The following is a 13390-nucleotide window of genomic DNA, read 5'->3' as shown; positions in this document are numbered from 1 at the left end:
AGTCTTGGGGCTTGGACTCATCACTAGAGCCACAACACCATTTCTGGTTTTTCTACGTATGTGGTACTGAGGAATCGAACCTGGGTCTGCATGTAAGCGAGGCAAGCACTCTATCACTAGGCCAAACTCGGGGCCTGGCTCCCCATATTCTTACAGCTTGAAAGTTGCTTTCAGGCAAGACACTAGAAAAATATTTTTCTCCAAGTATTACCTACTTTAAGAATATAACATCAATGCAAGAAAGCATGATGACATGACTTCTAATCAATAGTTTCATAACTTTTCCCTTTGTGTTGTAGGAGGCCTACAGATAATTCAGTGTGATATTTATTGTTATTCTTTCTTTCTACTTGATTAAGAGGGAGGGAGCTCTTAAGAATATCTATAAATTGGGGTTGGGAATGCTAACGTGACAGACCATTAGCCTTGAGAAAGTCCAAGGACAGTACTGAGGCCCTGAGATCAAGGCCCAGGACTGGAAAAATATATATATATATATATCTTTATAAATCAAAACAGCCCTGACCAGGAGGAAAGTTATGTTCAAGTGTACATGTCAGCTGAAACACAAGGAGACAGTAGAACCAAAATATGGGGAACAGAGTTAAGACTCCAAAATTCCAAGGAAGCCAAATTATCAACAAGAGGCTGCTAACAAGTCCAGATATATCAGAGTTCAGCCACTGGAGCAAGCAAGGCAGAGTATGTCCATTTGGCTTTTCCTGGGAGCTGTGGATTCCCTAGTTTAGACAATGTGTGAAGGAAAGTAGAATCTTATTTACTTACGACCTCAATGTAACTTGCAGATTTTGTAGTGATTGAGTTGTGAGTCTGTTGGACTTGGGATACATTGGATGAGTTAGAAAGTGAGCCATACAGTAAAAAACTATAGGAGAGAAATTTTAGGTTCAAGATGATAAGGGTTTCAAATAATTTGTGTAATTAAGCAAGTTCAGACCAACACCCTCCCTCTACCAGGTTGGGAATCATCACGTGGATTAGCTTTTACTAACGAACAGTGAGAAGTGACCTATGTTCTTTCTTAAAGGCCACTTTCTCCAACCAATCCTCTTCTCCTTCTACTCCAGTGATCCAGGAAGCAAGTGTTGATGTGGAGAGTGGAAATGTATAATAACATAGACTGGTTAGGACATTGCTAACAAGATTCCAGAGGCATTTTTTCCCCCAGCCTGATTTCCCTATCTTGACTATCATACAGATCCTAGAAAATATGAGTCAGATCAAATATATTCAATAAATATGAAACCCTATTCACATATTCAGAATTCAACCAGGTTTTTAATCTCCTTCCTTCTAGACTAGCACATGACCAAAATGAAGGCATTAGTAATTCTTGTCCAATAGAAGTATTTTTAAGTCATATTACAATTGGAAGTGAAGTGTAACTTGCATTAAACAGAAACTCTGTGGAGAGAAGAAAACTTTTGCAAAACCGTTTTATACTGTACTTATAGAGTCTGAGAAAATTTAAAGAAATATTAGAAAAAAATACCCTTTTAGGAGAAAAAAGCATAGTAACTTGAGATATATTAATTAGGTTTTGAAAAGATCATAAAAAACATCAGAAAATAATGTAGAAGACACCAAAGAATATCTTCAGGAAATGGTTCCTTCAAATAATGGAATTTCAGCACAATAAAGAATTCAGAAGTTTCACAAATATATAAATATGTATTTTTAAATGAAAAGGGCCCAGTAAGTGCCCAGCACAGCAGACCCAATAGACTCCACAATAAGTAGCACTGTTATTAACCTAAATGCAGAAGACACTACAGAAATTTGCAACTTCACAATCACAAATTTGAGACACATTTCCATTAGAGTGAATGAGCCTAAATCCTTGTGCGGATTACTAATGTACATATTCCATATTAGATTCCAAAGTGCTGTCTTGATTTTTTAATATTTACTAAAATAGATAATTGTAAAGAAAATTTGAAAAGGAACCAGGATTTATAATTCATTCCAATATACTACCAACATGTTAAAGATTTTAACAATTTTTTCTAATGTATTATAATCATGTTAGTACTAGTTTGTGAAGTAATATACAGCTTATGTGTCATTATTTGTAGCACTAACTACAACTTGCATACTCCATTTTTGAGTTCACTTCCTTACATTTTTTTTTTGCCAGTACTGGGCTTCAGCTCAGGGCCTGACCACTGTCCTTGGACTTTCTAAAGGCTAGAGCTCTACCACTTGAGCCTCAGCAACATTCCGGCTTTCTTCTATGTATGTGGTACCGAGGAATTGAACCCGGGTCTTTGTGCATGCTAGGCAAGCACTCTACTACTAGGCCAAACTCCCAGCCCCCTTACATTTTTAACTCTATCAATTATTTTAGAATTGATTGGAAAATGATCAGAATTTTTTTTGAAAATGCTATTTTCCCCCACATATTCAACTTTACCCTGAATTCAGTTTTGATATTTTTCTTCTCTGAAGTTTAGAATTAATCTAGTTTAGCATCTATATTGCTTATTTAAATTAACCTAGTGTTTTGTTCTTATAAGGGCAGACCCTTTTTCCCTGGGCACTTAAAAAACTTTATCTTTGATCACACAGAATATCATTACCACATGGCTGTGTATTAATCTTTTTATGATTTTGTTGTATGTTTTAAGTCTATATCATCATTAAAATAAACAACCCATAGTTATTTTTCTAATTTTATTAACAGAAGTAGCAATACCAGCCTTTTCCTTACCAAAATAAATTTCCAAACTGTTAATATCAATAAGTTACAGATTTTATTCAATTCAATTTGTATTCCATTTTCAATTAGTATACTTTTGCTATGCGGAGGACTTCACTGATATTTCTATGGGTTCACATAGTATACTGACCCTAAGACAGTATATGACCAGTATCGAACCACTACATATAAAACAGCTTTGAACATTTCATTACAAATTATGCAAAAATTACTTTTACTATTTTAAAAATGTCCTAGAGCCAGGCATGGGGACTCATGCCTATAATCCTAGCTACTCAGGAGGCTGAGATCTGAGGATCAAGGTTTAATGTCAGCCTGGACACAAAAGGACCTAAGACTCTTATCTCCAATTAACCTCTAGAAAAGGCAAGAGGGGCTTGGCCCAAGGGTAGGGCAGTAGCCTTGAACTCAGGGACAGCACCCAGGACGAGTTCAAGCCCCATAACCCACAAAAAAAATAAGTCCTAGAAAAACTTTTATGGTAATTTTTTTTTTTGCCAGTCCTGGGTTTGAGTTCAGGGCCTGAGCACTGTCCTTGGACTTTCCTCAAAGCTAGAGCTCTACCCTAAGTCACCACAGCACTTCTGGCTTTTTCTGTGTATGTGGTACCGAGGAATCGAACCTGGGTCTTCTGTGCATGCTAGGCAGGCACTCTACCACTAGGCCAAACTCCCGGCCCTAGTTTCTTTTGTTTGTTTGTTTGTTTGTTTGTTTTGCCTGTCCTGGGCTTGAGCTCAGGGTCTGAGCACTGTCCGTGGACTTTCTCAAGGCTAGAGCTCTACCACTTGAGCCTCACCACCACGTCTGGCTTTTTTTTTTCTATGTATGTGGTACCGAGGAATCGAACCTGGGTCTTTGGGCATGCTAGTCACGCACTCTACCACTAGGCCAAATTCCAGGCCCTATGGTAATGTTTTTAAAATAGCTTATTTTAAGCCTTATTATGAAATGTCTTAAAATTTTTTTTCCTACTTTCAAAATCAAATGTGCTTTTTGTCTTCTGCTTAGGTCTTCAAAAATCAATAAAGGAACTTTAGGACTGGTTAACTAGTGTGAAAAAGGAGCTAAGAAATATTCTTTCCATTTAGAAGTTCTATCTTAAAATAAAACCGAAAAACACTTATTTATCATTAACTGCAAGAAGTCTACTACTTTGTATGTGAGGCAATGACAAATATCTGATAATGATCATCCACGTGTTTCAGAGCACCCCATCAAAATAAATCATGCTACTTGAAAGCAAGCTTTAATTTCAGTCAAAATCTCACATTCTTTTCCATTCCGAAGTTCAACTTATTAACAATGAAGAGTACTCTATTCTTATTTCTTGTCAAAAAAAAATAAGACTGTTAATTATTCTAAGACTTAAAGAGGACCAGACAAGGCGGTATACATCTTTAATTTCAACACTGGGGAGATGATGAGGAGGGCTTGACATTTAAGGGCAATTTGTGCTATACAGTGACTTTTTTACTAAAAATAACTGTAACAATAAATTTAAGCACACAAACATACATGTACATGTATGCATAGTCCTCTCTCTCTCTCTCTCTCTCTCTCTCTCTCTCTCTCTCTCTCTCTCTCTCTCTCTCTCTTCTTAAAGAAGAACTCAAAAAAAGAATTAAATCTTACCACTTTTATACCCTAGTCATTCCATGAAGGATGTCATGAGAAGAATTTCAGACGTAGACTCCAGGAGTTATACAAGAAGCATAGAACTTTCAGGTAGACATGTTCCTGAGTCTGCAAGATTTCCAGGGACCTATCTCTTCAGCCATATGTCACATTACTGTAGTTCTAGTGTTATGTCAAAATTTGAATGCTGATATGAAAATTACTAGGCATTTTTCAGAGTACATCTCTATTCAAATGATTCACCTTATTGTTTACACCTTTCTGTCATGTTTCCTAGGAGCTAGGCTAGGCCTCAGTTGATTCAAGGACTGCTTATACATGCATAGCAACTTTGTTCAGAAAAATACACTACTTTCCTTATTAATTGTAAAAACCTACCCTGACATCAATTCTAAACTTTTATGTTGAATTCTGACCTGCTACAATATTATTATGGCATTTGTGCCAAAACAAATTGAGTTGGGAAATGTGTTTTCATAATTTTACAACTGATTCATTTGCATGATTATTACTAAAATCTTACTTGGTCAATACCAAAATTAATAAAGGAATTCCTACTCTCAAAGATGAACTGCCATAAAGAACTAGAGTATTTTAAAGGACCTCAAAATTATGTCTATATATTTTTTTTTGCCAATCCTGGGCTTGAGCTCAGGGCCTGAGCACTGTCCTTGGGTTTTCTCAAGGCTAGAGCTCTAATACTTGAGCCACAGCACCACTTCTGGCTTTTTTTTTTATGTATGTGGTACCGAGGAATCGAACTCGGGCCTTTGTGTATGCTAGGCAAGCACTCTACCACTAGGCCAAACTCCCGGCCTTATGTCTATATTCTAACAAAATATATTTCTACCAATAAATATCTAATTTTTCAATAGATTATTAAGTAAATAGCTGCACCTAGTATTTGTAATCAAAATCCCTTCTAATGAACACTAAGTTACAGTTTCTCAGTAACAATTTGCTGTTTAACATCTTAAATGGGTGAACTTTTATTAATTATTATTACAGAATTTCATCATAAAAGTGAAATGCTTCTGTTGTATCTTGGGTAAATTCCATTAAAATGGCTATTTTCCTTGCCAGTATTGGTTATATTTTCTTCACTATCCTGCTTCTATGAGCTGGATAAGAGATAATTGGTACCTCATGGTATCCAAGACTGTGTTTGTTACTTCCCAATTATATTAATTTTTCTTAAAATTACTTTTTTCATCAATAGATCATTATTTTCTTTTTTATTATTTTTTATTGCCAGGGTAATGTATAGAAGGTTTATAGTTACATTCACCAAGTAGTTGATGCATTACTTCTGACACATTGATACCCCTGTCATCTTTTGTCCCCATTTCCCTCCCCCACACCCTCTGAAACATCTTGCTTTCCCCACTTCCTATAACCAATATATAATATACAAAGTAACAAAGTCAGATATAGTAACAATATGAGATTAACCAAAGAGGCAAAAAAAAGAGAAGAGAAATAACATAGTACATTATGAACAATAATCACACAAGATAAAGCTCTTGTTTCCATATCCTGGAGACCCTTTTATTTAGTCTCATCCTATATGACCTATGTACCTAGGTTTTGAGCTATTGTAATCCTCTGTTAGGAGAGTCCTAGTTGTGTATTAATTATTATAAATGAGGGTAACCATTGAGCCTATGTTCCTTTGGGTCTGGCTTATTTCACTTAATATGACTTTCTTCCAAGTCTTTCCATTTCCTTCTAAATGAAGACCCATTAATTTCTGTCATCACATTTTTATAGGAACATGAGTGGCTTCACCTGGACTGATAAAACTCCATGTTGAAGACAGTATTGCTGAAATATATGATATATTCTGTGCCTATGTCCCTTGTTTTTGTTGTTGTTTGGTGGCATACTGATATTTTTTCAAATGATGTTTAGCTTTGAAGAAGGCTAAAAATCTATGAGCTTTCCAGATCTATGAATAAATAAAAATATCAATGAATGCATTTGGCTTAATTTTTAGGTAGTTATATGAAAGTCTTTTATCCTGTAAATATTTATTTAGAAAAGGCTATGGGATAAAAAAAATTACCTTACTCTTCTTAAATATTAATTTAACTTTCTAACCAGCAAAATATTTTGACTGTTTCCTCTGTCACTGAAACATCTTTCATTTTTATTAATGCTTTCATTTTAAAGCTCATGACATATCTGTTTTTTTCAAGCCAGACTATAGGAAAGCCAGACTTTGACTATGCTTTCTTTGCTTAGAATGCGTAGAATGAGTATGTAGCTGGAATCCATGAGAACCACATTTGTATGGAACACACCAAGGTGCAACAACAGTCGCCTTCCCTCCTTCTCACCTCTTCTCATTGTTCAGAAGGGAAATAAATAATTCCACCACTGCCATTCTATTGTTGGAAGAATGAGAGTCATTATGCAATTATCTGTTCAGCAATATTCATTGAAAGCACATTATTTTATAGACATATTTGGAAGTACTATGATTACAGGTCTCTAGAAAACTGATTACATGGAGAAACAAATTATCTTCCCTTCATGATTAAATTATATTCTGTAGTCTAGCTCTTAAAACTATACCTGGTCTAATTTTCCACTATTAGGATGGTGAAAAAAGATGCTCATGATTTTTAAGACATATCAAAGACCAAAAAATAAGTATGTACCAGTGCATTCCTCGAACAGTGGTGAATGGATTTGGTAACTAGATGAGCCAATGAACAACAGATACATGCTAGCTGTGCAATTTGCTTTGTCAGACACAGAGAAAATAAATGCATTTTAAACAGTCTCTCATTTAGTGAAATTAATAAAAAGTTTCGTGGTATGTAGATAAATAAAAGACAGAAAGGGAATAATATCTATAATCACAGTCACAAGGATAAGCCAGTGGATGAGGACAAAGAGAAGTTCTGATGTTCGATTCTTCTGCACACTGGGTCTTCACCTACATCTGGATATTTCCATGTGTACTCTACCTCTGAATACTTGAGTTGCTTAATAAGTATATAAAATATTACATAATCAGCCACCCCAAATTTCAAGTAAGTAGAGAGAAAAATTCTTTATGGGTAACATAATTGATATCATTTGGTCAGAAATGAAATTTTCATTTAGTGATGCCTCAGAAGATTAGTGTATAAGCAGCATCTACACTGTTCCCTTCATTGCTCACATATTACTTAGCTCCCTAATCCCTCCATTTATTCATAAACACAAGTATAATAACCATACCTACTAAACTGGATTGTAAAATATAAATAAGCATCTAAACTAATATCTGTGATGAACTTTCAATGTTCCTGGCCCCATAACGAGTGGTCTGTAGATACTACTCAGTGAACTGGCCACTGAGAAGACACACCCTGACCAAGCAACAGCCCCTTTACATAATACATGGGACCACCTATCAGAAATGTACCAAAGTTTTAATATCAATTTATTTCTAAGCTCAGACTACTGTCCTTCTTCTAATCAGACTACATATAAGCCACCAATGGAAAAAAGTAGATATGTACAGCTACCTTTGTATTTCGCTAGTATGTCTAGAGATTATTCAATGCTTGCTTTGTTTTTTTAACATTTCAATATAATAAATTCCCATAGAGATATTTTTATGACTCTTTGGCTATTTTTGATAGTATTTACAAGGTTAACTAGTTAAATTTCTATAAGAAATAAGTCATCAAGTCAGATAATCAGGACAGATCCTTATCTTCCTCCAATTTCCTTTTTTTTTTTTGTCAATTGTGGGAGTTGAACTCTGATCCTGGGCACTGTCCCTGAGCTCTTTAGCTTAAGGCTAACACCCTATCCTTTGAGCCACAAAACCACTTCTAGTTTTCTAGTGGTTAATTGGAAATAAGAGTCTCATAAACTTTAGTGAGATCCCACATCTCAGCCTCCTGAGATTACAGGCATGAGCCACCACGACCAGCTTCCATTTTTATAAGTTTGGATTGGTCTAGGGTTTTCTTAAGGGAGTCACAGAAAAATAAAGGCATCTTCCAGTTGGTATATCACAACGAACAGGTAGCATTGAGATTATTATTTTTGGTAAAACATCCCAGATACCAGGAGTCACTGAGGTAAGTACACACAGTGACTCTTCCCATCTTTTGTCTTTTGGAAGGATTACTGCAAAAGGTCAGACATTTGTAATCCTGGGTCTTAGTGAAAACAACCATACAAGCAGTGACTTACACTGGATCAGTCACATTTCAAACACTAGTCATAATCCCCACATAGAACTGGCCTTTCAGAATGCTGCATTGCATGTGTGTGCTTGTGTGTGTGTGTGTGTGTGTGTTCTTATGTGTGTGTGCTTGTGTGTGTGTTCATCCATATGTATGTATGCACATTCATGTCATCACTACAGCTTACACTCACACTAATGTTTAGCATTCGTATTCACTGCTGCTGCTCTTATATTTGAGCCACACCTTCAAGCCAGCCTCTTGCTGGTGGAATACAAATGTAGTTTCAGACTACAGATCTGTTCTTCAGATAGCACCCTCCTGAGTAGGGAAGGTGATATTTGTGAACCACTGGTACTTGTACTCAGAGCGTGTGCTTTTGCTTAACTAATTTGTTCAAGTACTATTTAGTACTTAGCCACTGTGCCACACCTCCATTGCTGGCATTTTAGTGGTTAATTGGAGGAAAAAAAAAAGAATTAAGAATTCCTCACCCAGATTGGCTTTGAACTGGGATCCTCAGATTTCAGACAGCTGAGTAACTAGGACTGGAGACAACTGACATCCAACAACTACTTCATTTCTTACCAAATATCAAGATCAGATTGTTACTTGATATGTCTACAAGCATTAACTGCCAGTCTCTTAAAGGTATTTTGGAATCTTCTCATATACTCAACTGTCAGAATTCTTAATATTAATATTAGTAATCTTTCTATATCAGGTGTTAAAAGCAGCATCTGACTAAAGCAATGAAACTTGCCTGGCCTACTCCTATTTGTCCTCGTTCATCAGACCTGACGTCTTTCTAGCTGCATTGCACAGAACCCCGGAACTTAGAGCAGTGCCTGGCTCTTGATTGAATTAATTAAATATCATCTGAGAAGGACATAGAAAAAGTTATCCATGAGTCTAATACAGACACCAATTCACAATGCTTATAAAACTAAATCCCTTAAAGCTGAAATTTATCTAGTGATCTTGGAAAAGAAAAGGTTTTTTTTAATTGCCTAGAGTCCTCATAGTGCCTTGTTAAGCTCTAGCTTAACAAGAAGTATAAAACCATGACTAAAATATTCACACTCCATTCCAGTCCCTATAAAAAAATGAACCACTAGTTTATTCATCTTGCCTAATGGCACAGAAGGGCAAAACAAGTACCCAAACAATGAATAATAATGCAAAAACTCAGGCTGTAAAATCAATATGTCAGATGAGCAAGCTTTGCTTCAGTTTAATGCTCTCATCCCTCCATACAGAGAGCTTACTTTCTGAATTATATATACGTATTGACCTAATTACATAAATATTGACTTTTCCTTATATAAAGCTTTTTTTTTGGTCTCACTGTAATCACGATGTCAATATTTGCGGCTGCGGTAACATTGAATTTAAATCTGTTAATTGTGACAGATTGCACCATGCCTTGAGATAATCCAGTCACATGGCCTCAGAGCACTGGTGACACTAGATAATAAGTGACAAGTCAATAATTCCCTAGGTATAGCGTATTAACATAAACATCTTAGGAAAACAATTATTTCTCCTAAATAATTTAGGTAGTCCTAATCTTATCAAATTGTATCACAATCAAAAGTAGATCCGGGTCTATGACTCTCCCTGTGTTTTCTTTTTTAATTTGTTTTGAAAATAGAAACAGTTCATCTCTAACTTCAATGATCAAGTTACCCTACTTACAAATACTTTGATCTACTAACAAGTCTTTTCCCCTACTCTGTAGCTACATTCATATATAAAGAATATGATTTAACATTTTGTCTGTCTGCCTCTCTCTTTCTCCTGGTCTCTCTCTCTCTGGTCTCTCTCTCATCTCTCTCTTTCCTGGTCTTTCTCTCCTCTCTCTCTCTCTCTCTCTCTCTCTCTCTCTCTCTCTCTCTCTCTCTCTCTCTCTCTCTCTCTCTCTCTCCCTCTCTTTCTCTCTCTCTCTCCCTCTCTCCCTCTCTCTCTCTCTTTTTCTCTTTCTCTCTTTGGTCTCTCTTTCCTAGTTTCTCTCTCTCTCTCTCTCTCTCTCTCAATATTAGAGTTCTGAATTCAGGACTTGCTAAGCAGGCACTGTACCATATGAGCTATGCCTTCTGCCCTTTTGCCCCTTAGTTATTTTTTAGAGAGAATCTGGTGTGTAGGCTGAGATACCTTTCAGACTGTGATCCTCAAACCTATGCTTACCAGTAATTTGGATCACAAGCATATAAGTTCATACTCAGCCCATTAATTTTCTTTGATATAATTATAATAAAAATTCTGGGCTCAATGTTACCTATAGATGCAGTCTAAACCAGTAAGTCTTATAAGAGTGTAGAATGCTGAAAGCCTGGGTTTGGAGTGGAGGAAGAGGAAGGTGCTGGTCCAAAAGTACAAAGTTTCATTCAGGTAGGAGAATTAAACTTTTGAGATCCATTTCATACAATGTGAACTAAAGCTAATGCCATGTGTTCTATACTTTTAAGTTACAAAAAAAATTGCAAGTGTTTTCATGAAAAAGGTATGTATATATTATTTAACTTTAATTATTTCACGTCAAGTTGATTCATTGTAGCATTGTATTGTACCCAATTATAATTTGAAAGGAACATAAAAATAAAGTTACAAAAGAACTTACTTTACTGTGACATAGGATCTATAGAAACTCTGTTTTCAATGGATAACTGTGAAAGGAGTAGGATGGACAGAAATAAAGTAGTTAAACCCATTAAAATATTAAAATAGAATAATGAAACCCATTACACAAATGAAGAGAAGAAAGGGAGGGAGAATGCAGTTAATAATTCAATGTACATCCTGCAAAATTAAGAAAAGTGAGGGAAAAGGTGAGTTGGGCGCTGTGGGTGAGAATATTGAAGGACTGACTTTGATCAAGATGCATTGTACTCATAAACTACTTTGATAAGTGGCAGCCCCTTTATATAACTACCAAAGATAATTGGAAAGGTTGAAAAACATTGTTTAAAATGGGAGTAAGTAGGTTAGCAAGCCTAACAGAATGAGGTGAGTTTGATTGAAGTATATTATATGAATATTATATGCATATATAAAATATCACAATCAAATGTGGAAGACAATTTTTAAAAAGTAAAGAAATTGTACTTGAAAAAAAAACTCTTGTTACTTCCTCTTACCTGGTTTCATTTTCATGAATAACAATGACATACCTCAAGATACATTCTTCATTCAATCTATTTCTTTATTTCCTTACCAATGAATCCCATTATAAAAATGTTTCCCAGCCTTTGAAATGAGGAAAGTTTGTGGGTTTTATTCACTTTTTACATTGTTTTTGGAATCTTTCTGAAGGTTTTTCACTCAAGGATATGAACCCTACAATTTAAGTAGGGCAGAACTACTTGCACCAAATTAATCATTTGGAATTGGGTGAAGACAGTGAATGGGAGCCCCTCTCCCCATAGAAAAGCAATGGATGGACACCTTGGGTTTGCTGTTCTAGACTCTCATGAGGTGCTCATGCATCACACTGTGTTCTTTTATGTGCCCTGCAGGGATGCCAGATGACATGAATTTCAGTGATGTAAAGCAAATACATCAAAAGGACCACAGCAGTACTCTGGACACAACTGGAGCGGGACGTGCAACAGGCACTGAGTGTATGGCCCTTATTCTCATGGGGTTACTGATGCTACTGCCCAGCCTTTGGTAATAGAACTCTCTGTTTTTCAGTCCTGACTTACCTTCTTGCAGTCTTGACTTCTCTCTTATCTTTATATGCCTGGAATAAAAGATCCTTTCGATTGTAACAAGTATATTTATGAAATGGTATGGCACACTAACTTCTTAGAAGCCACATTGAACTTTTCACAAAGTACCTAAAAATCAATGTTTAAGTGATAGGCCATTTTAAAATAGACCTTCTTTGACCGTAACTTAAACCATCTTAAATTCTAACATATTAAATTCAAAACTGTGAAAAGGAAGGATTTAGTACATATGGAATTTTATTCTTCTCGGCTCTAAACCCCATCCTTCTGAGATTGAAAAAAATTTAAAGACATTGGGAGAGGGTTAGGGAGGGAAATGGAGACAAAAACATGAGAAGGGATATCAATGTGTGAGAAGTAATGCACCTACTATCTGGCGAATGTACTTGTAACCCCTCTATATATTACAATAAAAAAAATTAAAGGCATATTCTGCCAAACAATGGAAACAATCCATAGTATTGCTTAATATTTGAAATAGATTACATGAGGTCAATCAAAACACATTGGTAAGTATTATGCATGCATTTTCAAAAGATTCTTCCATTTTTGCAAGCTAAAGAAGAAACAAAAACTCTAAAAGTCTGTACGTTATAGAGTAGATTGCCAAGGAGATTTTACATAATTCTACTGGAAATAATTTATTCACTGTTATTTAGCCAATGATAAATCTTAAATCACTTTAGTAGCATCTGGCTTGTATTCCATTGTATTCAAAATTCATCTTCAGTACTGTAACCTTCTATTCTTTCCTCTCCATTTGTTCAATGAATTTGCCTATGTTACAAAGCACATCTGTGCTCCTCAATAAAGCTGTTGATTGTTGGATGGAAGAGTTCAAAGAATATTGATCATTTTCTTCTTCAAAATATTATTTACTACCACCTTTAAAGCCTGATCTATTGAATAAACAGTTGTCTACCTACACACTTCCTTCAAGGGTCTGATGAATGCCTACAGATAGGTAATGAGGCAGAACCCACTGGGTTCAAGGTGCTTTTCCGATGCGCACACTCACAGAGCTGTTAATCCACCATCCCTAATTTCCCAGTTGTGATAAGACGCCTCACTAGACACTGATAGAACACATC

The 13390-nt window shown here is 35.7% G+C and overlaps 1 protein-coding gene across 2 annotated transcripts in view; it reads left to right on the top strand.

The window, feature by feature from the left end:
* Positions 1-13172, top strand: part of Gpc5 (glypican 5) — a 1012282-nt gene extending 999110 nt beyond the window's left edge. Inside the window, exon 8 of one of the 2 annotated variants that reach the window (XM_090341703.1) lies at positions 12084-13172. In XM_090341703.1, coding sequence (XP_090197829.1) covers positions 12084-12241 — 158 coding nt within the window. In that variant the 3' untranslated portion in view covers positions 12242-13172. The remainder of the gene's footprint in view (positions 1-12083) is intronic. The other variant, XM_090341701.1, reaches the window with a different exon arrangement.
* The last annotated feature ends 218 nt before the right edge of the window (positions 13173-13390 follow it).

Source organism: Megascapheus bottae, chromosome 11 (genome assembly GCF_031878675.1).
Source record: "Megascapheus bottae isolate mThoBot1 chromosome 11, mThoBot2.hap1, whole genome shotgun sequence".
NCBI lineage: Eukaryota > Metazoa > Chordata > Mammalia > Rodentia > Geomyidae > Megascapheus > Megascapheus bottae.
The sequence above is the reverse complement of the archived record's forward strand: the minus strand, read 5'-3'. Positions and strand labels throughout refer to the sequence as shown.